General features: G+C 44.4%; 2 protein-coding genes across 2 annotated transcripts in view; one reads left to right on the top strand and one right to left on the bottom strand.

The window, feature by feature from the left end:
- The window catches only part of ENTPD4 (ectonucleoside triphosphate diphosphohydrolase 4), a 241,090-nt gene that overhangs the window by 169,522 nt on the left and 43,832 nt on the right, over positions 1-27,736 (bottom strand). The window lies entirely within an intron of this gene.
- Positions 634-24,022, top strand: ADAM28 (ADAM metallopeptidase domain 28). The gene is made up of 24 exons (XM_056362988.1): positions 634-781; positions 3,638-3,738; positions 4,349-4,425; positions 6,270-6,348; positions 8,084-8,160; positions 9,210-9,405; positions 9,859-9,921; positions 10,342-10,413; positions 10,963-11,132; positions 11,810-11,894; positions 13,132-13,262; positions 14,031-14,208; positions 14,701-14,790; positions 15,481-15,676; positions 16,350-16,452; positions 16,858-17,014; positions 17,706-17,786; positions 18,352-18,430; positions 19,351-19,441; positions 19,752-19,851; positions 20,112-20,177; positions 20,504-20,581; positions 21,602-21,664; positions 21,799-24,022. Exons 1-24 carry the CDS (start codon positions 733-735, stop codon positions 21,829-21,831), a joined length of 2,415 nt encoding a protein of 804 aa, XP_056218963.1. The 5' UTR covers positions 634-732; the 3' UTR covers positions 21,832-24,022.

The following is a 27,736-nucleotide window of genomic DNA, read 5'->3' as shown; positions in this document are numbered from 1 at the left end:
AAAAAGTTAAACTTCTATAAAGCGGCTCTATATTGACAGTTGTATAATACTATTTTATTACAGCTGGCTGAGTCGATGTGGTGTTTCTAGCAGAGATTTTTAGATTAGGATTTGACAGGCGGCACCTTGATTGCTCACTTGTCTGCATCCTGTTAGACAGTTCCACGTAGACCTCAAGCAAACATTACTAATGTAGATCGAAGGGGAGAAAAGGACCTGCTCGGTGCTGAGGTATGATTCACAGATTTTCATCTGTGGTGATTTTCATGTGGCAATCGGTGAGAACTGAAACACACCTTCAACGCCAGCCCTGCGTATCCCTTTTACCCTAAACCTCTTGTAAACTTTCCCGTTCCTCAAGCCACCGTTGGGACCCACTGTTTCTAGTGTAGCTTTTTACCAACCCAACGATCAAAAGACGTTAGGACCACTTGACTCCCCCTCTTTCTTTCCATTCCCCCCCGCTAAACCGTTTTAGGGAATTTATTTCAGAGAAGTATTCAATCTATCACAATTCGTGTGACATGAACTAACCAGCAGGAACTTCCGCGTGCTGTAACGCTCCGCGACTTGAAAGTTGTGCAACACCTTTAGTAAACACTTCCTCATATAGGAACAAGAATAAAGCTGAACCACTCACTGCCTCTCATTCACTGCCCGGCACGGGGACAGGCTGGGGACCCAACTTTCCCACACCACGGAGGTTACTCCTAGGAGACAAACGCAACCGAGATGACCAACCTACTCCTTGTTTCTGTTGTTTTGCTACATTTGCAACAAGGTACGGCTCTTTTTTTTTTTTTTTTTTTTTTTTAAAAAAAAAAACTTTAGTAGTCATTGTTATGGATGGCTTTGTACAGCTTTTATGGATTTTTAATTATTAACATGTAGATAATACGGAAGAACAGTGAATTAAAGGCATTGTGAACAAATGGTGTTGCTGAAGTGAGGGATATTTGCTTTTTTTCTTGTTGTTCAGAGTGATTATTTAAAGTTCTCTAGGTAGAGATGTACTTGTGTGAAAACTGGCCGTAGATTGCCTAAAGATCCAGAACCGGTTAGTTGTGTAAGCCAATTAAGAAAATACTTCTCCTGCAAGTGAGCGGACAATTTATCCAACTGGGACAACTTATTACACTGACAGCATTTTGGCTGTAAAACCAAAGACTTTTAATTGAATTCAATTAATAAAAGTAACTGAATTAAAATAGTTAGTACCATTATTATCTGTGTGATACTTCAGGTTACAGGTATTTAAATGACTTAACCTTAACAGAGCACACTTTTTTTTTTTTTCCCCCACGTGCATTGTTTCTTTCAATTCATGTCAACAGGGAAAAGATTTTTTTCAGATTCTGGCATGCACACACACGCAGAGGTTTTATATACATAATTGGACATGTAATTTGTATTCAAGCAGGTATCTTTACAATTTCATTATTTGCACAGAATACCTGAAAGAGCATACAGTGCTAATGCTTAAGGTGTTACATATTTTGTTTCTTGACAAAACCAAACCTCCGTTGCCAATGAAATCCTCACTAATGATTTTTCTTCCTGGTTTAGGCTCTGGTTTAGGAAAAGTACATAATTATTTGTTCCTTATTAGCACGATTTCTAGCTGTTGTACGAGGCCCAAGGAACTTTTTTCTTCCTTAAAGCTACCGACTCAAGACAATGCATGAAGCCACAATATACTGAGTCGATTAAAAAAACCCCAGACAACCAACACCCTACCTCTAAGAACCTATTTGTTCCAGCACAAAACCAACCTATTTTCCTCGAAATGCTGTTTGTATCACACTGCAGGAAAAGGGAAAATTTAGTTCTGAGTCTCCATCCAAGTCCAGCCTGATCCTGAACCGTCTGGGCTACAGTTGGGTCTTGTATAAAGAGGCTGTAACGGGGAGTGGGTACATAAAACTATATAAATAAAATAAAAAAGCACAGAACTCTACCCTGAGAGGCCTAAAATCATGACATAAGAATCTACTTTAAGCTCACGGAAAGACTAAGTCTGCTGAGCAGAAGATTTTTTAAAAAGTAAACCTAATTCCTTGCTTAAAATAAAAGATAAAGCATCATCATAACTTACAACACCAAGCTTGCACTCTGTCTTTGCTAATGCACAGATAGTCACTGTGTAGTGGCTCAGCTGATATAGAAAATGTATATATGGTGTATATATATACATACACCATATATATATATATGGTATATAGTACCATTATGCCCTCGTGCCCTTCCCTACAGCACTCATCTTTGTCAAAATACAACCAAGTTTATTCTGCAATTAGTTTTTGAAAGAGTTTAATCAAATAAACCAGTTGTGAAGAATTAATCTGTTTATTTTGCTGGAACAATTTGCATGAGGATGGGCTCTGTTATAACAGATCTAGAAAATTACAATAATTGGATGACCTACTCTTGTAAAAATCTGGCCTTGAGGCAGACAATTAAAATGGGAGTTGCACTCTCCCTTTGTTGTTTGTGGATTTTGTGTGTGGGGTGTGTGTGTTTGTTGTTTTGTTTTGTTTTTTTCCTTTTCCAAATACAGCCCAGTGCTGAGCCCTCAAGAATTTGCCAGTTCAGATGAAATGACCTTTTGTAGGAGATTAAAGAGCTTAGGAGGCATATAAAACCTGCTGTTGCCTTGCTGGAAACCAACACGTCTCCTGTACGACCCTGTTTTCCCAAATGCTGTACAGCAGCTGCTATTATTAACTTCAAATGATGCAACGTATGCTGCCCACCCCTGCAAGCCATGCCATGAATTAACTTCTGCCAAGAGCTTCTTAGAAGCAGAAAACAAAAAAATAAGCTTTTCATCAGCACTGCATTTCCTCAAGTCATTTTATCGCCCCTGCAGGCACATAAGATGCCTTGCGCCAGGAAAAAAGGATTGTGTGAGTTGGGGGATTACCTGGAGTCCTTACCAACTTCAAGATTCCCCTGCTGTACTGCCTATCTCCTATCATCTTCCTTAGTCTTGCTCAAACACCTTCTGCAGTGTCCTGGTTTTGGTCCCAAGGCCGTAACCCCCCTCAATCTGATTTAATAGCTGAAGAGTGGGGCTGTTAAAGAGCTTTCTCAAATATTCCTGTGAGAAGACCAGCAGAAAAGCTTTCTAAAGCAGAAATCTAGGCTTGTTCCAGACTTGCAGTGAACTCCATGAGGTTATTTGATTATCTAGAGGCAATCTTAACTTGCGTGTCATCAGGGGATAAGGATCGGAGATCACTGATTTCACAGAACCGTGGAACTTAATTCACGTCAAAATGCAAAGTTTGCACCTTGCGTAGCTGGTCTAGCACATCGGTACTTGAAACCACTTACTGGTGCTGGGGAAAGAAACCCAAACGCGACTTGCATAAAATCTTTTGACACCTGGAAATACTCAGGTCTGTCATTTCATCTGAAATCCAGACTGTAACAAACCTCGCATCAGGTCACGTAATGGGGGTGACTGCTCAGCAGACCAGATGGCTACACACCAGGGCAGGGAATACACCAGAAATGGGTGTCGCAACAGCTGAATGACTCCACAGCCCAAAAGAATCAGTCTTGACAGACATGAAATACGGTGTTTAATAAGTTATTACTGTGTTTTCATAAATATTCCTCTGTTTCTCCCTAGGGAGCACCAGCAAGAAATTACCTGGAGTTGAGCAATACGAAATAGTTTATCCACGGAAATTGCACACAGTACATAAAAGAGATGTAGAAAGAAACAAAGAGGTATTAAAAGAGATAAATTTTTTACTTTTTTTTTTTTTTTTTTTTTCCCTGGGAGATGGGGAACGTTTTGTGGAGGCAGAGTACCCTTGGTTTTCAAGGGTAAGATTCTCTGGAGCCAGAGATTTGGTCTTGGAAAAGGCAAAGAGGGAGGTACGCGCCGTATGCAGGGCACTGCCTGTGTGCCACCCCTGGGTATGCTGTACTTGCATCTCTGCAAAGATGCAGGGTTTGATTCTACTCAGATTTTTAATAACCTATGTCCTTTTTAATTTGAAGTGAACGAAATCAAATGCCTAAAAGCAAGCACGCTTTTTAATAACATCCTCTTGAAGTATGTAAGTGTTTGAATCTAAGCATCCGCTTCAGTGCTTTCCCAAGTATGCAGGATATGCGCTTAAGATGGTAGAAATGAATTTGCAAAGTTAAATTTGTTCCTTTAATTAAAAAATATGAAACAGAGTGACCTCCTGCTTATTCTATAACTGCCAGAATACTTATTTTTGGTGGGAAGAGGAGGAAAAGAATGCAGTTGGCAACTCAGTAACAGCCACCTCACAGCGAGCTTGGAAATTGTAACAGTTCATATTCTAACACTTAAAACTGTTTACAGACAAAATACGATGACACAATGGAGTATGGAATCAAAGCCAGTGGAGAGGAAGTCGTACTGCATCTCCAAAAAAATAAGTAGGTTCAATTCAACTTTGCCCTTGAGCATTATTCCGCGCTGTAAATGCCTCTGTAGGGCACTCGGCGTACAACGAAACAGGACGTAGGCTCTGCAGGACAGAGGGATTTTGGTACAAAGAACCTTTCAATCCCCATGAAAGAAGAGGAGGGGAGAGAAAGCATCATGTCACTGTTTGGTCATGTCAAATAACTACACAGGCATATCACGCTACCGTGATGGAATGACTTGCCTATACTGCTAAGTCTGCTCTCCCATTTTATTTCCTAAATGGCTCAATCCACTGAATGTTTAATGTTTTCATATTATTTCAAAGGTTTTCTCTGTCTGTGGAGAGACTTTGGGTTGTATTTATTTGTTCTGTGCTGGTAGAAACTACAGAGAACAAGAGAAATATCCATGAAATGGGGCTGTTGGCTCCGTACGCTTTCCAAAAATGGAAAATAATAATAAGATCTTGCAATAACCCTTAATAATTCAGCTTCCAGCATTCCCTGCCTTAACATTACCATTGTTGGAATTTGAGTAGTCCAACACATACTGGCATTGACAAAATGCTTCATGGAAATGGAGAGCAAGGATTGCTGCAGCGATCAGCAGCATTAAGATGGGCCGCGCAGAGGGTGCAGAGAAGCAGTGGGGTTTTTTTGCAGAACACAGCATACAAAAAGTCATCCAAAACCATACAGAGCAACCCAAAATAAAGCACAGCTGTGATTTTCTGCTCGCTGGCTCCACCGTAATATTTAGCATAGGATCAAACAAGTCTGCTTTCTTAGGTACTTTTCAAATAGCTGTGTAAATACTATGATCAGTTCATGTTAAACATAGGCGATAACTAACTGTTTGCCCCTGTTAATCTAAATATCTGGGGTGGGGTGAGGGCAGGAAAGGGGATTACATTGTACTACATCTTGCTCTTTAAAAAGAAATGGATTGCGGTAGTTTGGGGTAGTTGCCCAAACAGAAGTAACGTAGACTTGCTCTGCTTGGGTAAAACTACAGCCTCGGCTTAAAGTTAAGCATTAACTTAATGCTCTGCTGCGTAGGAGCCTGGGTGTGCAGAGCCTTGCAGGATCTGGCCTTCCATAGCAAAAGGCAAACGTGTATGCTGGCAAGGAACACAAAGGCACCTTTCCCAGTGGTGGCAGAAACAGAATAATTCATTCCACAGCCGTGATGCCCTCCTTTAAAGGTTCAGGAGCACACACGTGTGCAAAAATAAGGGGGGTTGTGTAGACCAAAAAGAAAACCCATGTTCAGACAGAATGATTACAAAGAGGAAATGAGATGTAAAAAAGCTGTGAACAAAGGAATCAGGCAAATATACGTTAGTGTGATCTCACAGAATCTCTGCGTGTGCACGCATGTACGCATACGTGTATGCACGGGCACATGTGAAACAGACGGGGCAGCTTTGCCACTGAACTAGACCTTTGCTAATTACAGTCAGTGGGGGTGAACTGGGAAGGGAAGGGAACAGAACCATTTCACACACACCCTGGAGCGGTGGAACTGCCTACATGAATCGGAGGCCAAAAAAGGATGAATATTGCATATGTAATTGTACATTTACTTTCAGATCTACTAGGAGATTAGTTTATACCGATGAAACAAGTAGACTTTAATTGCTTTCTTATTTTAGAAACGTTCCTTTGTTTGAATAAGGATTACTAACCAGCAGAATTCCCCACCCAGCAGCTTTGCTTCCCTGGTTTTTCAATACTAATAATAACCTGAGTAATCATTTGAATTCCTGACATACTTTGCACATTATGTAATCGCCTCATTCCTAGATGACTACTATTTATTTTGAATAATAATTGCACTCGACTCTTTGCAGGCGTCTATTAGCTAGAGACTATACCGAAACAGTTTATTCTGATGACGGTCAACAAATAACAACAAGACCTCAGATCAAGGTAATAAAAAACCCCAAGACCTCAGATCAAGGTAATAAAAAAAGGTTTTCTTCCCCCGTGCTGGCAGTCCTGAGTTCTGTGTGAGAGTCACGGGTCCATCAAATGATAGCACACATCAAGCAGAAAGAAAAGATTTTAAACCAGAATTTAGGATGCCCCTGAAGGGACAGGGAAGATGCGACTTGTGACATTGGCAGAATGACACTGATTGACACCCGGTGAGAATCAGACACACGCTTTGCCTTTCCAAAAGCCAACCACTTTTTACCTTAATGGCTGATCAACACATTTTCTGAGCCAAATTTCTCTCTCTCGTCAGGAAAAGGGAGTGGAGCCAGGGCCATTCTGCCACTTTCTACCTTGGCAACTCGGTGACTCGCTGTTAATCTCAGTGAGATCAGAGATTCTGGTACGGACACGGTCCCTTGTTGGCTCCCGGTGCCACCCACGCTCACAAGTGAATGGACCGCAGGTTACCCCGGGTGGTTCCTCTGAGCCATGACGAATCAGTCATTCAGGTCCAGACACAAAGGAAGTCACTGCAGAAGTTATTTTTTAATTAACTCTGCAGCCACGGGGCTGATGGTCCACAGAGCCCTCACCTGAAGCTTTGTGTCCCATGTCACGTCGCATGTTGTAACACGTGGCATACAACGCCTAATATCCTTGCTCATGGAGCAATTAGCAGGAACGGGAGGACCTTGAGTGAAGTAGATGCACGTAAAAAATTCTGAGCCAGCTTTCTTTTTGTGGAAAAAATGCCATTTCTGATCATTTCAGTTACTTATCTCCCTGGACGGACCCTGCGAATGGCAGATAACACCTACACCTCGTTAAAGACAATCTCAAACATGCCAACCAGGGCAGCTTGCTGAATCCCCGCCTTCTGGATACTTTATGATGAGCTCAGGAGTTTTTCTTTTGTGCCCTCAAAAGATGGAGAGTAATTCTCCACCTCTTCCTCTAGTTTGCAGTTTGTTGTAAGGAAGTCGCCGTGTTACAGTGGAAGGAAGGCAAAGAAGTGGTAAATAAAATAAATGGCAAATAAAAGTGAAACCAAACATCTATGAGAGAACAAAAGGCACAAGGCATCGGTTTGAATACTGTGTTACAGGTCTCTCTTTAAGAGATCTATTAAGGAAAACGTTATGGAAAAATTTTCCACCACACCTCACTGATTTTGAAGCCTCTTTGAACGCAGAAGTGTTCATTAGACCTTAGATCCTTAAGTCAATCAAGTCACGATAGTTTTGCCCCTAACGTTTTAATATAATATATCCATTTTGACCTCATTGAAGTGAATGCATTTAATTGTTGGGTTGATATTAATGGGTGTTTCCTTGAAATCTGGCCACAATAAAACCATCCAATGTGGACCTTAATTCAGCAGAGCACATCAGTATATGCTCAATTTTGAGCAGCAAATACAAATATTCCAATTTTCTAATTTTATGGTGTATCGATCGGAGCCCACCCTGATGGCATTTGTCCCAACCTGGGTCCCCTGGTGTTAAGGGATAACAATGATGGTACCGTAGCAAACGTGGTGACAGCCACCAGCTTTTTTCACTGTAGTGATCTCGTCTGACGGGAGCCTTCCTCAGACACTGCAGTTCGGTGTAGCTTGTAGCGAGTGTGGTTTGCCTCCTGAAATCACTGGATCTAGGCTAATCCATTGCAGTCAACGAGACATGGCCCGATTTGACGTGTTTGTTTTTTTTTTCTTTCTAAACAGGATCACTGTTATTATGAAGGTTACGTTCAGAATGATGACGATTCTGTAGCAAGCATCAGTGCCTGCAAAGGTCTAAGGTAAGGCAGAGGTTTGGCTCCCAAAGGATACCGATGGCCAAATATGTATACTGTATGAGGATAAATTTCCCAATATAAAAAAAAAAATCAGGATGTAAATTAAGTGGTGTTATCTTTCGCTTATGCTTACAAGGAAACTGGTTCAGAAAAAAAAAAAAAAAAAAAAAGGGAAAGAAGGGAGAAAGAAGTTACCTTCCTACTTCAGTTTCAGAGCTTATGAACTGCAAGCTAAAGAAACAGTGATAATAATAAATTTATATGATTAACTCCATATTTGATCTGGCCATAAATCATTTGGTCGTGCTTACGGTAAACATTTAAGGTTGATGCTGCTGAGTGATAGGAACCTCCACTGACACTTCAAGAGAAGGTTAAATGTTTAGTGCTACAGCAGTCCCAGCATCAGGAAGTTCAAGCTTTTTGTATGAAAAGCTCACTTAAAAGATTTTGCTCATTTCTAATCATTGATGAGGCAGTGGTATACCACAAAAAGGCAACAGGATGGCTGTTGGGTCTGAGAAGCTGCTGCAGAATGTTTTCCTGATGGTTAGTGGAGTCTGGCCAAAACCCAGATTTTCTTTGTGAACACCTCTTGCATAGTTTACATGTTAACACAGAACACTTATTTTGACATTTGCTGCTCAAAATGATTCAAAACTCTTAATGTCTTTCAGTATTTCAGCTTTTCATCTCAATTAGAGATGAAAAATCAACTTTGGATTCCCACTGAACCGAAATTCACATCTCAATCACCTCTGCTAGGAGAAACCCCCCAAATGTAAATCTAATTCATTCCTAAACCCATTTTTGACTTGACAGTCTCCTACTCAGAAACTTCACTGACCAGCCAAATCTTCCAACTGACTCAGCAGCTTTGATTTCTGCTTTTAAATTGTACATTCTGCCTGCATGCTGCCAAACTATTCCATTGCATCAGTGTTTGCAATGGTCTGTATGCTTGGGCTAAATAAATGCCGTTAAGAGATACTGTTGCTACCTTGATTTAGTCCTGTGGATGCAAAAGATCACAGTCTAACTCATTTTCTTAGTGGATATTTTGAGACCCGTGGTCAGAAGTACCTCATTGAGCCCTTGGGAACTTCGGACACAGACGAGCATGCGGTCTATAAGTACGCGAAACTCGCACAAAAGTCCATAAAAACCTGCGGTCTGATCAATAATACCTGGGAAGAGGATTCAAATGACCCCATCAATGACATCTTCAAATCCAGCAACAGTCCAGAAGTAAGTACGTGGTTAAGCAACAGTCCAGTAAGGACATGTAAGCAGAGAACTTGCAGCTGTAGGAGGACCCCGAGTAGCACAAGCCCCGCTCTGTCTGGTGGCACCTCCAGAAAAGAAGCGATTGCAAACGGAGAAGCACGATCAGATCTTAAACGAGTGCAAAATCTCACAGGTCTGAGATTTCAGAGCCACCACCTGAGTTAAGCCCTCCTGCACGTACCAATAGGTGCCCATGTGCATCTTTAAACATCCAAAAACTCCTTAATAGCTAGCCTACCTTCCACAATCTTAACCATCATTTTAATAGCTAGCCTACCTTTCCAAATGAGGCGGTCCTGTTCTAAATGACTCAGCTAAATAAATACCCGCATCAGCAATACCTGGGTTTGAAATTGCAGAGGTTGAGCCTGAAACAAGCCTTAGAAGTCATTGAAACGTATCATTTTCCTTTAGATGAAAGCATACCTGAAAGCAAAAAAGTATCTGGAAGTTTACATAGTGGCAGACAATACTTTGGTGAGTACTGAAACGATTTCTTCTCATTTGACCCGCTAGACGTAAGGTTTCTCAAGAGGTACTACTCATACCCCTCAGCTCCGACTAGTACCCCAGTGCTACGCTGTGTTGTACCACTGGCTTTGGCTGGGAATAGGATTTCCCAATGCTCATTGATTTTGAAAATCCCACCTGGAGATGACAAGAATTCAGAAAAAAAAACCGTACAGCACCTGTCCTCTTCTGCACCCTACACACAGAGAGGCATTTTACAAGGGCCTGATCTTGAAACATGTTGTCTGATAAAATAATACAACAAAAAAACAATAAGTAGACCAGGCATGGTGTAGTCTGCAATGCAGTCTTCTGCAGGTTATATTTTTTTCTGGTAAATCACTTTTTTCCTCTCTTTTTTCTAACACACTATATTTACTTTTTTAGTATAAAAAGTATGAGGAAGATGTTACAACCGTCAGACAAAGGATATTTGGAATAGTCAACTTCATTAACACGGTAAGAGCAAAGACAGGGAAGTGAGATTGAAACAGAAGTGATTTATAATGTTTTTCTTTTGCAAACATCACGAATTTTCGTTACGACATGCAGGAATAAATGAAAACTGAACTTCACTGTAATTTATTAAATACGTTAAACACACCTGTCCATGCTATGCTATTCTTTGCCTTCAGATACAAGATTTCTATAAAGGAAGATTTATACCCTATTTTTTCATACTTGTTAATGAAGTGATGATCAAAATCCTTCAGAAAGATTGAAGGGATTCCTGATATCTTTTGCAAGTCAAATTTCTTCAAAAATATTGCTGGCATTGTCAAATATTTTAAGCCATTTTTCTAGTTGGTTTAAATGTGGGGGAAAACGAGATTCCATGTCTTTGTTAGGGTTTTTTTTTGCGACTTCAAAGTGTGGAAAAACTTAAATCAGGTCTGGAGCGGAATAGATGGCAAGTGACCAAAATGAACCGGTGACCAGGATGAGTGTTTGTTTCGAAGTCTTCATAAGGTACTTCATTTTTACAGCAACACTCTTTCTCTGCTGCAGGTTTATAAGGCCATAAATATCTACGTGGCTTTAACTGGCCTGGAAATCTGGACGGATGGTGATAAATGCCCCCTGAGCCGCGCCGCGGGGTTCACTCTGGACAGTTTCTCAAAGTGGCGTTTATCAGATTTACTAAAGAGGAAAAGAAACGACAATGCTCAGCTGATCACGTGCGTATCGCTCTGTTGCCTGTTTGCATTTCCAAATACGTTCAAGGAATTTGTTCTTTAAAAATTGCTCGCCAAGCTGGCAGCCGCTGTCTGTACTGAGTGGGATTTCATGCTTTCCAATCCTAGACCAAAAGGTGAGCGCAGGCTCTCTTGTCTTGCTTTTCTTTTCTGCGTGGAGCACAATTACCTGCGAGGACGTAGGATGGAAACTTTCCATCCGAATCCTTGCAAAACCAGGCAATGTAAACGGTTGCTACGTCCCAAACTCCCCTTTTCCCTGCTCTGGTGACGGAACAGTTGAGTGCCCCGAGGATGGCAGCACGGGCTGACAACCTAAGGAGCCCCAACGTGAAGTTTAATGGCTGGGAAATGCACGTCGCCAAACTAAACCGACACTCACTTCACTCTTCTGGCTCCCGTTCAATACCCTGATTCATCCAAGCACTTTGCTACGTTGCGAGCACTTCATCAAGCTCTTTACCCTCAGACAGATGCTTTGAGCCTGATGAACTGCAACGTAATTTAAGTAATTATTGTATTAAATCAGGGATGCAAAGCAGAGCTGGGAATTAGTATATGCTTAATGCCTTCAGCCTGGTTAATAAAGCAGACTTGCCTTCAGATCTGCCTCCTGGTCACATCACGGCACATCACTCTGCCTTTCTTCTTCCTTGCAGAGGCTATGACTTTGAGGGGACCACGATTGGATTAGCCTTCCTAAAATCCATATGCAGCGATATATATTCTGCAGGTATTATTCAGGTCTGATTTATTTCTGTTTATTTTAATTTTTTAAAGTGTTGTTTGGTTTTTTTTAATGTTTTTTGCTCAACCAGCAAAGAACATTAATGACAATTGTCGGGTGTACGACACTTTCACTTCCCTGTCTGGTTCACATCATTGTTTTATTAGACTGTAGACATTTGCAGTCAGAGCTTTTATTTTAAATAAAGTGCAGACAGTAAAGAAAGCACATGCAACACATGGTATCTGTGTTAGCTAAACACCAACATCAAGCTCGGACACCTGTACTCGGAGTACCAGGCTCCAACAGAGTCCAAGGAGAGAAATAAGTTATTTTCTGCCTCTACCTTAAGGTTCCCTGTTTTGAATGGGGAATTGGCTCTGACTCTCATAATGTATATCCTCAGTTTAGCCACTTGATTACAGCTGCCTAAACTACTGTAGTTAAACTTCAGCCTCAGCAGGAACCAACAAAATCCAAAACTTTACCAACACCACCAGCAACTCAACCGTTGCACCCAGCTTCAGATGCTGGGCTTGTTGGCAAGAGGAATAACCCACCTGAAATTCCAGCTTTCCCACAACATAAGGAAATCCCAGGACCATCGTTAAACCGGAATGCTCTTCCAGGCATGGGGATGCATTTTGTAGCAGCGTGATTTGCAACGCCACACTGGAAGAGCATGGCCAGTACAGTGCCTCGTGCTTTAGGTATTTCCACTACCACCTGCTGTTGATACCTCTGGATTTTACTCAGAAGAGTAGGGTATTTCCTTCCCTCCCTCCCACCAAGCAGCACAAAGCACCAAGCTAAGAGCAAAGACGTAGCACGGTGTCTGCCTTCCCGTTCTGTGCAAGCACAACAGTGACCTTGGTGTAACGAGTAATAATTATATCGCACCCACATAATTACCCTAAGCGCAGAGACAGCTATCCAGAGAGAGGATTAAGAGCTTCAGATGTTCAGTTCCCCTTAACACTCAGTTGATACTTGGCAGCCTAACTTCCTCATGTTTATTTAAAAACTAATTATACCCATTTACTCAGTGGTATCATCTTGTTGCTATTATAACATAACACAGCATAAACTGTGGAATAGACACATGCATGGATTGAACACCGTATCAATCCTCGTGTAGCAGCAAGGACAATCTCACATGAAGAAAAATTGTCTCATTTCTTAGCCATGTGGCTTCTCTGATGTTCCTACTTGTTCTGTACTCATAGAAATAATAGCTTGTTCTTGTCTCTGCAGGATCATAACAGAAATGAAATTGCAGTTGCGTCTACCGTGGCACATGAGATGGGACACAACCTGGGCATGAGTCATGACACCCAAGCCTGCACGTGTAGTAGTAAAGTTTGTATCATGACAGATACTGTCAGGTAGGAGTTGGGATGAAAAGGCAAGGGAGGGCATTAATGCACGGGGCGCGTCAAGATGGGCTTTGGATAAGCTGCCAGGTTCAAAATGGAATAGTGATTATTTTTGTCCTCTGAGATTATTCCATTCCAAGTATTAAAAAAAAAGAAGAAAAAATTGAAGACATTCCAGGCCCTTGTAAGATATTCCCAGACAGATACCTCCCACCACCAAAACCAACTCAAAACCCAAGCCCAACCCAAACTTTAGTCAACATTATCTTGCACGTGTGGTGGAGACCCTCACATTAAACCATAAATCATTTTTCCTTACAATGACAACAGCACGGAACTGCTGTGGTATCTCGGATGGCAGAGCTTCCCCAAGATTTACTTAAAGTAGGTTTTTGTTCTCTACGCTGAAGACGTCTCCTGTGCAAACTGCATAAGGTGCTTGCATCTTTTATAAACACCCATTACCTAGGAATTTAGTTGAGTTTTCATCTCCAGCTGAACATCCTGAGCCTCTGCTGGACGGCCCACTGGCAAACTCCTAATGCCTGAAGCATCCAGGCACAAACTGTGTAGACCAGGCTTAAATCTTTGGGGTGTGCAATTTATTACATGCAATGTTGACATTTAGCACATGAAGTATTTCCAATCTGTTTGTTTCTACTTGTTTGCACCCGATAGTTTGAGGGATGGTCACTTGTTTTCTTTCCCTTGTAAAGGGTATTGCTTCTCCTTGCCTCTGCCAACCCTTACGCAAATCCTCCCGCTTTCTCAACACAGCTCTATCATCCCCAAGAAATTCAGCTCTTGCAGCCTCCAGAGCTTCGAGAAATACATGTTGAGCGACATGCCAAAATGCTTAACTAACATCCCAGATCCCAGCAGCATCATAGCACCTCCATCCTGTGGAAACGGCTTTGTGGAAAAAGAAGAGGAATGCGACTGCGGTACTCCTGAGGTATCTGCATAACCGGGAATAAAAGAATACTTGGAAGAGGTAGAGAGTTTTATGCAGGCTGTACAGTAGCAGGCTGACAGTTCAAAGCCTGAAGTATTTCTGGAGAAACTGTGGTCATCGAATTGCTGACCTGCAATGTCAGCATCCCTATAGAGCGCATGCCAAAGGGTGGGAAAGATGACCGCGTGGTTTGTCACACTGTGTTGACAGAGGAACTGAGGAGGAGGAGAAGCCATACATACAAAACCACCTCGGTAGAAACAAGTTCCCAGCACAACTTCTACCAGCACTTCCATATTCAAACACGCTCTGTGTTCTTTAAGTGCCCGCTCACGGTGGCTGGTGGGGCTTCTGGTGGGAATGGTTCTCAGGACAGCAAAGCGCAGGTCCGAGGGAGCCTCCCCTCCCTCCATAAGCAAGTCCGGGATGGTTCGTTGGGAACGAGGTACAGAGGGGACTGTCCCAGTGCCCTGACTGATGATTCTGTCACAGGAGTGCACAAACGAGTGCTGCAACCCCGAGACGTGCCAACTGACCGCAGGTTCCACATGCGCACATGGAGAGTGCTGTGAAAACTGCCAAGTAAGGCTCCTTTCAATCTCTAACCTCTCATGTTTTCCAAGGTATCCTTTTACCCCCCATGAGAAAGCAGTAATACACCTCCAAAAACCCAATCTCCTTTACTCCTAATTACTGATGTGGTGCTAGTTTGTTTTTGGTTTTTTTTTGTAATGACAAAAGCACTAAAATGTTGTCATTACAATTTTTTTTGTAATGACAAAAGCACTCTGTCCATCCCAAACTACACCATAACTATCCATTCACTCAGTCTTTCTTTGTCCATCTCAAACTACACAACTATCAATTCATTCAATCTTTCTTCGTCCATCCCAAACCACACCACAACTATCCATTCACTCAAGCTTTCTTTGTCCATCCCAAACTACACAACTATCCATTCACTCAAGCTTTCTTCATCCATCCCAAACTACACCACCACTATCCATTCACTCAATCTTTCAACCTCTTGGAGAAATGAGCGTTTTGATTATGCGTTTTCTCCTGGAAAGAAAATCTGAGTCACAATCAGGCAAAAATCTTGCCCGTCGACATAACCAACGTTAAATTAGATACGGACCTGGCTCCTCAGGCAACTTGCTGAGTGAGGATGAGATTTGTCTCCCCTAATTTTAGCCGTCTAGTTCAGCGTGAGTTTCAAACAGCACGGAGGAGCAGTGTGTGAAGTGTGCTGTTGCTTTCCCACCCCTTCAGTACAAAAAAGCAGGAGCTGTTTGCCGAGCAGCTAAGCACGACTGTGACCTGGCTGAGATGTGCACCGGCTCCTCTGCAAACTGCCCAGTGGATCGATTCCGTGTGAACGGACATCCCTGCAACTACGGCGAAGGCTATTGCTACATGGGAAACTGTCCCACCCGAGAAAACCAGTGCAAAGCTGCTTTTGGACCACGTAAGTACAAGCTGGAGTTGAAAAAATAAGGTTGCCTAAGGCAAAAGGGGAAAGAGGGAGGCAGACGTTGTCTGCTAGCAAAATTGCAAGGATCGTCTGTAAATCAGGAACAGTTTATCTATAGGAATGAGTTCTAGTTCATAGTGTACAGACACTGATTTATTATATTTAACACTGTAAGTGATTCTAATCATGCAAGTTGAAGGTCAGCACATACAGTGCAACATATTTCTAGAGAAATGGGAAGTGGCGAGCGCATTCCTCTTTTGCACAGCATTTTTGAGCTCACTTTGCAAAGGAACCGAGAGGGTATTCTTCGCTTGATAGGAAAAGAAAACATCTGCATTTCAAAAGAATGTCCGAATTTGACACACTTTCGGGTTTCTGAAGGTGTGTGGTGGCTTCCCCTCTTCCCGGTCCTACATCAGCTCCTGTCCTGGCTGTGTCCCTTCTGTCAGCTGAGATCTACTGGTTCATACTGGGGAGAGAGAGAGCACAGAGGGGGGTTCCGCTGGGGGTGCACAGCACCGTTGCAGTGCCAGTGGGTGGTTCAGGCCCGTGGGTAACTTCACTGGGAAGGGCCATTTCCTTACCAGGTAAAGGGAATAGAATATTCTTAGTTCTGCCAGGCAGAGAACCTCAGCTCACGCCATCGCATCTTCCTCTTTCACAGAGGCAACCGAAGGTGCAGCTTCCTGCTACCGGATGAACGAGAAGGGGGTATATTATGGATACTGCAGAAAAGAAAAAGGTAGTCACGTCCCGTGCAAAAAAAAGTAAGCACTGTGTTACAGAACTCGCTGGGATTTGGGAAGAGAGGCCATTCCTATTCAAATTAAGAGACAGAATCAAAGAGCGCAGCCTTTCAGATGACACCCATCTCCCTGTGTCCCTTGTCCCTTTGAATATTGCGGTGAGCCTCGGGGGAAGCTCAGAAGTGAAGGTCAGGTCAGTTAAATATTCTTTTCTGTGGGCTCTCTGAGAAGCTCGAGAGGAATTAAGAACCTGCCACCTTCTCATAAACAGAGTTGAACACACCACAGACCAAAAAAACCCCACCCCTTTCTGCAGCTTTTTCTTTGGAGTCCCTGCACACAACAAAGTCAGGCTGGAGGAGAGACCAGCTCAGACAGTTTTGCTGTGCCATGCCGTTGCTCCAGCACCTCTTGTTCTCCTTCCAGAGATATAATGTGCGGAAAGTTGTTCTGTACTGGGGGGAAGGAGATGCCTCAGGATGGGAGCCTAGTGACTTTTGAGTCCTGCAAAGCAAGTTTTCCTAGACATGGAGAAGGAGACCCAGGGATGATTCTCAATGGAACCAAGTGTGGGAATGGGATGGTTAGTAGAGACTAGCTTTTCTCCTTGTTTTCCCCCCTCTTTCAGTCTTGCTCCGACCGTTAGCTCTTTTACCAGACAAGAAAGACTTTCAAGCAAGGAGGACTGAAGTGGACACTAAACTTCTGCTGAGCTGATTTGCCATATCTTCTGCCTTCTCTGCTGAGCTGATGTGCCATACCTTCTGCCTTACATCTATCATCAATCAGTAGCAAAGCAAACGGGAACTGCTATCATTCCGATTTCTTTGTGCTTGACTGCTGCCTTATTACTTTTTACTGACATAAATGTATGTGGCAAGAGAAACATACCTTTGTATGAGGGGTTAAAGGATCATACATGTATTACTATTTTTAATTATGTCTATAATGGATGTGCTAGGCATCACTGGGTGCTATTTCCAATTTCTTTGCTATATATTTCTACTTGAGGGGGAAGGGAGGGATGAATGATTGAAGAGGAGTGGAAAGCAGTGATGTCTGTACATCTTTGTCACTTCCCTTGGCTATAAAATACCCAAAGGTCGAATGAAAAGTTATATCCACATATCAAACTCCTAACGCAGGTTTAAGTGATGTGCTGACCTGTTTCTATGCCTCCTTTTACTCTTCATCACTTTACACAATAACTTGCAAGCTCTGCATCTTCTGAAAGCGATAAATCACTTTGTTAACGTTTGTCCTGTGCATTTCAGGTGTGCAGCAATGGGGAGTGTGTCTACGCCGAAGGTTTCTTTAGATCAACCAACTGCTCTGCCAAGTGTACTGGACATGCTGTAAGATTAGAGCGTTTTATGCTATTAACTTTTTTTTAAAAAAAAAAAAAAAAAGAGAGAAAATTATGTGTATCAGCTACAGACCATATTGATGCCGGTATTTAAGACATTGCAATAGGAATTTGCAAAAAATGTTGGAGCCAGAAGCTTCCTGTATATTTTTATGAAAGTGAATCTAACCTGATATAGCATCGGTAATTTTGCTAAGGAAATGGGAGGAGATGGACACAGATCCTGTGCCAGGTCCTGCCTCGCAGCCCCAGTATCACAGCTGTTCTCCTTCAGGCCAGCTTCTGTTTCGGGAAGGTGACTGGGCTTATCTTCTCTGAACATTCAGCAACCTACAGATGTAAAGACTAACAACACTGCTGCCTCGTGCCTTGTTCTGTAGCTGTCACTGCAGAAACCCCTGCCAAAGGCACGTGCTAGCGGCCAGCCAGGCCTGTCCTGTGCACAAGCGCTAAATTTTAGGCTATGCAGAATAAGAGGGGCATGAAACCTCACGGCATTACAGCCTCGCTTGTATTTCCAACCCCAAGATATTCCTGGCTTTGTGCTTCCCTAGGTGTGTGACCACGAGCTGCAATGCCAGTGTGAAGAAGGGTGGGCACCACCAACCTGCGACAGCTCCTCGGCAATTACCAGTAAGTGCTGGGAGGCCACGCAGTGGGTACTGCCAACCCTTGGCTGAAACGAGCTGCTTTCGCTCCAGCGAGACAGCCCTACCCTGCTCCGGGGGCCAGAGCATCTCGTTGCAGGTGCTGCATCCCCAGGTCTCCGCTTCCTGCGCATCTTTGTCATCGCAGTTGATATGAATGACTGCAGGGAGCTATTTTTCTGTCTAACCCGACAGAAGTGAAACACCCAGGAGATTAGAGTAGCAGGCTTTCCCTTTCTCCATCCTGAGATAACAAGTAGCCGTATTGGCCCTGTCAAACGAGCGGAGGCAAGCTCCCAGAGGTTTTGCTGTGAGAGAGGCGGGCAAGTTCATTTCCTTATCATCTGCGTGGAACTGGCCTCCAACTGATCTACCTCGAAGGGAGAACACTTTGTGTACAGTTTTCCATGTGTTTTGGGGAAAAAAAAAATATTTCAGCTTGTGTTATTAAATATTTTTGTCCCCTCTCCACGCTCAGCAGAGCACTGTCAGCTCCCAACGCTGTGGCTTGGCTGAGGCTTTAGAATAGCTTTGTTGAAGGGAAATTGTGAAGCATTAATTGTGTACGATCCCAAAGGCCTGCACCCAGTTTTGGGTAACACCCTTGGAGAAAGAGAAGAGGGATGACACGGAAATGGTCTCGGAGGATGGATGGACAGGGCTAGGCTCGTTTAGCCCGAGGACAGTGCAGAAAATAACCAGAGCTTTCAAATACGGCAAAGACCGGCAGGAATACATTCCTTTAGTCACCATTTGTGGCAGGAGAAGCCGTGAACTTGAGCAATAGCGAGGACAAATGGGGTCTAGAACTTGTGAAAAAAATGACTTTGATGGTCGTGATGGGAAACCGCTCAGTAACGGTGGACCTTTTAAGAAATAGCAACTTGTGCTCTCTCTCCCTGACAGGCTTCGCTGTCGTTGCCGGTGTGCTGGTTGTCCTTGCTGTCACAGCAATCGCAGCAGCGTTACTTATCCGCTTCCGACTACTCAAGAAGAGGTAAGATGCTTATCCCCATCAAGGGAAAAAACCAAAACCCAAAGCCAAGCCGCTTCTGGATGGGGTTTAAGCTAGGGTTTTCAAAGGAGGTGGAGGGAATGAAAATACTGGAAAGCCAAGGAAGTTGGTCCAAAAATCCCATAGCTGGGAGAGACCAAAGACCTGAAACTGTAACTCCAGATTAATCGGGAAGGGAAGGACATGACTATATGACACAGCAACAGGAGTAAGGCAGGCATTCAACTTCAGCAAGTTGGTTTTTCTACTTCAGTCAGGGTAAGATTTACAGTTATATGTAATATTTGCATAGCTGCCAGACCAGAAGGGGACCTGGAGCCACAAACCAAGTCTTTGTGGATCAAGAACAAAGATGCAGAGAACACCCTGTCCTGGCAGCACCCACCCCGAAGGTAAGAGCCGGGGGGGCACTGCGTCAGCTGTGGTCTCCCTGGGACTGTAACCAAGGGGTCGAAACATGGAAACCCATCAGCCATAGCACGCTACGCTGCCTCAAGGGTTTCAAAATACTCATCTGGGGTTGCAAGGACAGCATTGTGAACGCCAGCAAGGGGAGGGGATGGGAACTGAGCAATGCTCCGCAGCAAAGGGGCGTGCAAAGGGCATAAACCAGGTCAGGGCTCCATCCAGCTTAACCCTTTTCTGTTTTCAGGTGAATGATAAGAAACTTCTCCTTCCCGTACCTCCACTGCAAGAGAACAAACCACAGCTCCGGAGCGTAAGTACTTCTAGAGAATTTCTTTGCTTTCCCGTTGGCTTTGGGGAAGGCAGCACATCCCGGTTCCTGCCACGGTGGAGACAGGCAAGGACAACCTGGTCCCAGAGGCTGGGGAAATCACTGAGCTCCAGAAAAGACCCAGCGTGTTTCCTCAGGGCCAAACAGCACCAGGCATCCCTGCTTATGAAATCACTGCACCTTTTTACCCCCATCAATGCCTTTTTTATAGAGAACTCAAGCCTGCACGTTCCCCTAGGAACATGCAGATGCACACGTACGTGGTACGTATACGGGGTCAGTATGTTTCACATTTTCTTCTTTCACAGCCTGCCATGAGGCCAAAAGGTCCCCCACCTCCCGTTCCTTCTACCAAACCAGCCTCTTGTTACACAGAGGAGATTTTTGTAAGTACAACCTCACAACTTCTCACGTCCTTCATCTGAGTTGCAAATGACTATCAGAAGCTAATTAGTATTTTCAGTTTCTGACTGTGGCTGGAAAAAATTGATAATCACAGACATTCAAACCACATATTCTTTAGGGTAGGAGTCACCTTTTCTGCCACATAATCCTAAACCGCACAAAATAATCTTAATCAAGGAGTCCTGTAAACCATCACAAGCCTTTCTCATTAGCAATAGTACATGGAGTCCAAACCAACAGGAATTTCAGGTGTAAACACAATGCAAACAATGAGCATCTTTGCTACTACAGATGTCTGCAATGGTCCCTGTGTTGTAGAGGTGTGGTGGTCTCTAAGGATGCCACCTGGCAGGGGATCTCCCTCAGTGTGCATATATACATATATCTAGTGAATTCTTAAAAAAAGCCTTGGAAACCAGAAAAATCCAAGTATTTCCCATCAATAAACCCAAAGCATCCTACTTCAAGGGAAATGCTTCCCTCAAATATTGACTACCTCGGCATCTGGCCCTCCCGCCCACCCAATACAACCATCTTCACACTGCCAGCATCACTGCATGGTCCTGCCTGCATGAAAAATGATGGATGAGGACTAAATAAATAAATAAATTTAAACTGACCATACCAGCTTGGTTATAAAACCACCTTTAAATCCCACTGGCTTTAGAGATGCTTTCCTCAACATGCACCTCGAACACGTTGATCAGCTTCGGCTTCCAAAGCAGTCTTATTTGAGCATGGATACTTGATACAGATTAATTCAAACCCTGAGAATAGCTCAGTGGTCTTCTGAAACAGGAGCTCTGTATCCCTTGTGCATTTATATTATTGTGCCTTCTTGCATGTGGATAGATTAACCTAATTCACCCCTAGCTTTTCCACCAGGAAAATGTTGTAGTGAATACATGAGGGAACAGTAGCAGCAGCTGAGGTCTGCGGACGTCCTGCAGCTGCCCAAACAGCAAAACCTGATGGCATTTAAACAACATTTTTTGTTACAGGCACCAGAAAGAAAACCTGCTCATCTCCCAGTTCCCAAAGGCAGACCTCCACCTCCACCAAAGGTAACCGGAGTTCAGATGGGAACAGCAATTCCTTCGGGCTGTAATTCACTGACATGGCACGAGGCACACTGTGATTTAACTCTTTTTTTTTTTTTTTTTTTTTTTTTTTTTTTTTTTTTTTCCCCCCCACGTAGGCTTTAAAACCTCCAATTAATCCCAGGGTATGAAGCTTCTGAAGTAGGGCTGATTGAGATACCTGGAATTTTCAGGGACAATTTGTACGTCCCTTGATTCCTCCACTTTCAGGCAACCAAGATCTCTTTAAAACAACAACAGACTGTCAGCTTGACAGCTGCTTTGCAAGAACAAGTTTGCTTTTTCCAACAGCGAGGAACCTTTTGACGATGACATCAAGCTACTGTCCAAAAGGAAACAAAAGCAGCATCACTACTTGCACTGAGGTGTAGGCTGGGAGTAAGTTAGGAAAGCCGTTTAGCACATCCTAAGCCCTTGGCCACTGCCGCAAGATGTGGCTGCACTGGGATGCCCTGCGTCCACACTGCTTTTCTGGGTACAGACCCGGGAAGATCAGGGGAAGCATGGGTGTTACGTGTTTGTATAATTGTACAATTTTTGCTACATTTCCGGACCTTTGCCAGCCCTCTCTTTGGCGACAGAGCAGACCTCCTCTCCTCCATCTGCAAACTGCACGTTCTGGTCCAAGAATAATCCTTCCCGCCCTTGGGGGAAAAAATTGTCCTCACGGCCTGAGCTAGTTTTCAAACAATTTGGATTACATACTGGAAATGCACTGATTCTGGCAAGATCCTTTTGGATCGGGTTCTCTCATTAATCCTTAGATTACCTGTTCAACAAGCTTCCTCTGCTGAGTTGGTAGGACTGGAGACAGGCTCCGAAGCGAAGCACGCGGGAGTCAAGCCACTCGCTGCTTGCAAGTGCTCCCAGAGCACGACTGGCTTGCAACTGGCTGTGCCAGTTTAAAGAGAGCTCCAGCTGCCACCACTGCACTTGGACAGGAAAAATTTAGAAAAGCGCAGTCAACAAAAATCCTTAACGATTTATTTCATTTGCCCCTCAGCTCCAGGAATAGCCGAGCATTTCTCCCGTCCAGAATATACACACCTTGATGTTTTCATTTAATCGCTCTTGCAGCGGTGTGTGTTATTGTAAAGTTGCTAATGAGAGCTGGGCTGGGCACCAGGGTTTGTTATTATGGGACAGCGTCGCAGCGCGAGGCTTTGCACGCCGGTTTATTACTGTGGGGTTCTTCATTCGCTCTGCCCTGCTGGCATCAGCATTGTTGACACTATCGGCCTGCTGGCGTGGATCTGCATGATACTGTTGGCGCTGATGTTAATGATACAGTGAGGGTGCTGGCGCTGATGCTATTGTTACCGTTGGCACTGATGTTCACGCGGTTGGCATCCATCATTTTCAGTTGAAGCGCACAGAAGGGTTTTTCAAGGAACAAAAATTTTACCAGGGATGGGGGGGGGGGGGGGGGAAGGAAAAAATTAAAAAAGAGAAAGAAACAAAACCGTCCGGGACGCAAAGTACTCAAGATTTTATAGAGGTTCCAGTCTGAACTGGATTTGGGTTTGGATCGGGATCAGAGTCAGGACAGACCCAGATGGCTTATGCTGTGGCTCAGGAAGGCAGCTCCCAGCCCTTGGCCATGGCGTCTTTGCCCAGGCAGAGCACCCGGCCACCAAACTACCAAAACAAACCCTGGGGCCTCGGGCCAGCATCCCACACTCCCCTGTCCCTGGGCTTGCTTCTGACCAGGGCCTGTTAAGACTTTTTAAAAAGCCCCATCTTCAGAGGGCCTGAAAGCTTCTGCTCAAGTTCACGACCCAGTTGACACCCGCAGAAGTCCTGATCCACGTCATCTTGTCCGGCTGCTGACCACGTACCTGCACGGTGACGTCTCCAATGCAGAGCCTCGCTATTTGCAGCGAGCCTTACCACGGCGGCACACTGCACACCCATTGTGTCTGATGCAAAAATGCATCTAAAAAACCCCCAATTTCTTCTTCTGGGCTCATCCATCGTGTCTGATGCAAAAATGCATCTAAAAAAACCCCAAATTCTTCTTCTGGGCTAGGCTTGCTCTGAGGTTGCCGATCAAGTACAGACGAATGGAATTACAGCCTTCGGTTTGAGGAGTGACGTGTTTTGGTTTTTTTTTTTTTTTTTTTTTGTTTCAGGGTAAATGTTACTGGAAGAGCATCACTTTTTTTTTCTGCTTTGCCTAATTGTTCCTTTATTTCGGTTGGAAATGGATTTTAATCTGTCTGTATGTGGCTATGGTGTAAAGACTCAGAATTTATTTTTTATGACCTGTAATTAATGTATTGACAAAGATTTCTGTATTAAAATTATTCTACCTGAACTGGAGGTAGTTGTTTTGTCTTATAATCATTTGCACATGAAACACTCAACAATAGTGTAAAATTAGGATAATTTATAATATTGCCAAATCCCTTAAATTCCCAATTTAGACCAAAAAGATCGTTCACAGGTGTTGCCAAACCCTGCCAAGTTAGCCAGAAAACTGAATTAAATTTATAGTAAGTGTTGACAAGGCACTGCATCACAATTTTTCTGTCAGCTTAAAAATCTACTTCTTCATGGTTTCTGACCTTGTCCACTCTACGAGCACTCAAGAATTTTCCAAGGACACCGAGATTTGAAACAAGCTGAGGTCTAGAGCCTTGCTTTTTCTTAATTACCTTTCTAAGATTCAACTCCCAAACCACGGAGCTTGGGTTTACGTTCTCCTGCAGAAAACCTGCACCCTGCCCGACCTGTGCGGGCTCCAACCTTGATACCTGAAGACTTTCAGCAAGCAAACCTGAACCCCAGCACCCGAGCAGAGCACAAGTGCTGCAGAGACCAAGCATCCATCCTCAGCAGTGACTTACAGTAGAACCCTAAGAAAAATTACATCAGAGCACAAAAATTACATTGAGCAGTTTATGATTTACAGCTTTTCTCGGTCCCAGCATCCCTAGGGCAGGTGATGGTATCTCCTGCAGTGGGGCACGTGCTCTGTGGTTCCAGCCAGGCCTGGCACAAAGGGCTGCTCTGTAGGTACAATCTATTTTTTCCGTTAAGCAAACGTGACATCTACTGTTAAAAAACCTCTATTGCAAGAGGAACGTGAACCCAAGAACACCGAAGACATCTCCAGCACTCCGCTTGCCAAGAACCTGCAGTAGGTAGCCCCAGAAGGCTACTGCATCATCGGCTACGTTTCCCTCCCTAGTCTTTTCACTAAACCGCAATATTTTGGTGCGGGTCCAGCTGTTCCCGTCTTCCCAGTTCAGGGTCCCTTGCTCAGCGTGATTTGCCACCCAGGTGGTACAGCCGCAAGCCCATGGGCTGGTTTGCCACCCAGGTGGTACAGCCACAAGCCCATGGGCTGGCGTCGTATGGCGAGGTCCAGAGGGGACCCTGGCACAGTGCCATTGCCACCGCTGCACCCACATGGACTGGGAGCCGTGTGCCGGACCCTCCTCTTGCGTCCAGCCCAAAAGCAAAGCAGTTTACTACTGGTTTTGGAGTGGTGTTTGTTTTGTTTTGTTGGGGTTTTTTTAGTACGAGTGAGCGCTTCACTCTTCCATCTCCCTTTACTCCTTAGGAAAACAAAAACGTCTTTTTTCTTCTATTTCTTTTCAGGCTCCAAATTTACCACCCTCTTTCATCCCTCTTTTCCCTCCCTCTGTCTGAGGGATGCCGCTACCGAGAGCCAGCAAACCTTTTGTTCTTTGCGCCTCCGAACCAATCGTCACTGTGAGCAGTTCTGGGGGGCTCTCAAAATTAAGGCGCACACCGGACGGACCATCACGACAGCCCGATGCCCTCAGCAGTTGCCACCTGGTCCTCTGAATCGCCCACTTTGCTCTGCAAATTCAGTGCTGGCCATTAGAGGGCAATGGGGCATGGAGAAGAAGTTTCTCTGGCTTGCTATCGGATGACTGCGATCACCTCAAAGGAATCAATTCTGAATTTACTACCTCCTCTGACCTTGAGCTATAGGTGGAGGAGACATTAACAAGAACACCACCAGCCAGGCAGAGTGGGGAGAGCGGGGCACATTCAGTTTTTCAGACACAGAGGCACCAGAGCACTAATAAATGGGCTAAACCCAACCCTTGCAACCCTTTCAGCTCTACGCAGCGAGAGGCAGTCCTCATTGATTCAGCTTTCACTGATCAGAAAACAAGACGTTGTCCTACCAGCCCTCATCAAATAAATGTCATTTGTAACTTGAAATTAAGAAATTTTTTCCACCTTCTTTTTCTTTTGCTTCCTTATGCCCATAGACCTTTCATAGCCTCGTGGGACTGCATCCATCATTACCATCTTAGCAAATAAGTGAATAAAAGGCTGAAGGTTGAATCCACTGGAAAACTCACGGAAATACTGAAGTTTCCTGGCTGACAGACCCTAAGAATTCAGACCTTGGCGTCTGTCTACCACCCAGCTAGGCCTAACGGCTCTCCAGTGTACAAAAGAAATGGTTCTTACTCTGATGGCCTTTGCCACGGGGCGTTAGCATCCCTACATGTGAACCTCAGCTGTCAGCTACTCAATGTTATTTAAATCATCAGTTTATTGATAACTTCCCGAGTACGGCGTTGCTGGGTGCTTCTAACCTTCCTCTGGAGCTGAGGGAATGGGAGGCCCTGGGAAAGGAGCAGGGGGGGCTGCTGGGGGGCCAGCAATTGCCCCGGCCCCCAGATCACTTTAGAGCAATTTTCAGAAAAGTGACACAGATATTAACAGGCTGTTACTGACATTAGATCCATAAATAATTCCATGTAATGCATGGCCCTGGCCTTTAGAAGGTCTAGGGGAAAAAAGCAGAGGCTGAAATATTGACAGATGTGTCTGCAAGAGCTATTAAAAAAGGGAAAGTAGTTTCCACAGGGTTGGTCTAAGCCATGGCACCCAGGAGCAGAGGGAAACCTCGGTCACATGTGACAAAGTAGACCTGAGTGCACAGCCCCAAGAAACAGGGTAAATGAAAAGAATTAACACGACTTCAGCAGGACTTCAGAAATGGAGGCATCCCCCTTTGGGAGGTAAAAAAACGTTGGGAAAAACTGGAGAACTTTTCCAGCAAGCCTCCGTACAAGTGAGGGCAGAACTCAGGTGCGTTTACTCTGCGCTGCAGATAGAGAGGCGGTCTCTCTCTCTTATCTGTTCACGCATGGAGAGAGAAAGGAGCGGCTCTCTGCCATACACTGAATGTCTTTTTATGTCCTTAAGTGCACTGAAGTAATGCATTTTCCATGTTACTTTTTGCAGCTAGCACTGAGAGCTGCGTCCCTGAATCCCCTCAGCGGGTACATTCCGTTAAAGTGCTGCAGTGAATTGCTAAACACGTTTTATAGATTGCTCAGCCAAAAAATCCCAGCTACCCAGCCCCATTCTATGATGAGGCTTCATAGCAGTAGAAAACCCATAAGATGACTTGAACAGAGAAGAAAACACACAAAACCCACCCCCATACCATAGCCTCCCAGCCAAGGTAGTGAAGCAGATGAACATGATTCACCGCCTTCAGAGACACCAACCGGGCGCCCACGTGCTTTGCTGCAGGCATCTCACTCTGTTATGAGTCCACCCCTCTCCATTCTCTGCTTTTGCCACCTTCACTCCCAGCACACACGCCCTCAGAAGAGCAAGAGAATTCCCACTGGCTGGCTGACGCTGCTTGTGTAGCTTCGAGCTGGATTTCAAGGCAACAGTCCCTCTTGGCTTCTCAGACGGTGCTACGGGACCGACTCCCACGCCAGCAGCCAGATTTCTTGGTGCTTCGCAGCTGCAGCCAAGGCTTGGCTTTTCGGAAGAGTTTAGCATCTTCCACACACCCTGCACGTTACGCTCACTCACCTGGAAACTCAGTTCCAGGCTTAAGTTCCTTGTGCTTCAGCTTTGCATGTTCAGCATAAGGACCCCAGCCCCCCCTTCCTCTCTCCGAGCCCCCACTTGCCTCCCCTGGCTCCAGAGGGGATGTTCAACCCAATCTGGGGGCTAAGCCCAGTGGGACCAGTTACCCAACCTCCACGCTAAGCGTACATTTCTGGATCCTCACTCCCT

Source organism: Falco biarmicus, chromosome 18 (assembly GCF_023638135.1).
Source record: "Falco biarmicus isolate bFalBia1 chromosome 18, bFalBia1.pri, whole genome shotgun sequence".
NCBI lineage: Eukaryota > Metazoa > Chordata > Aves > Falconiformes > Falconidae > Falco > Falco biarmicus.
Note: the sequence above shows the minus strand (reverse complement) of the source record. Positions and strands in the feature narration are given on the sequence as shown.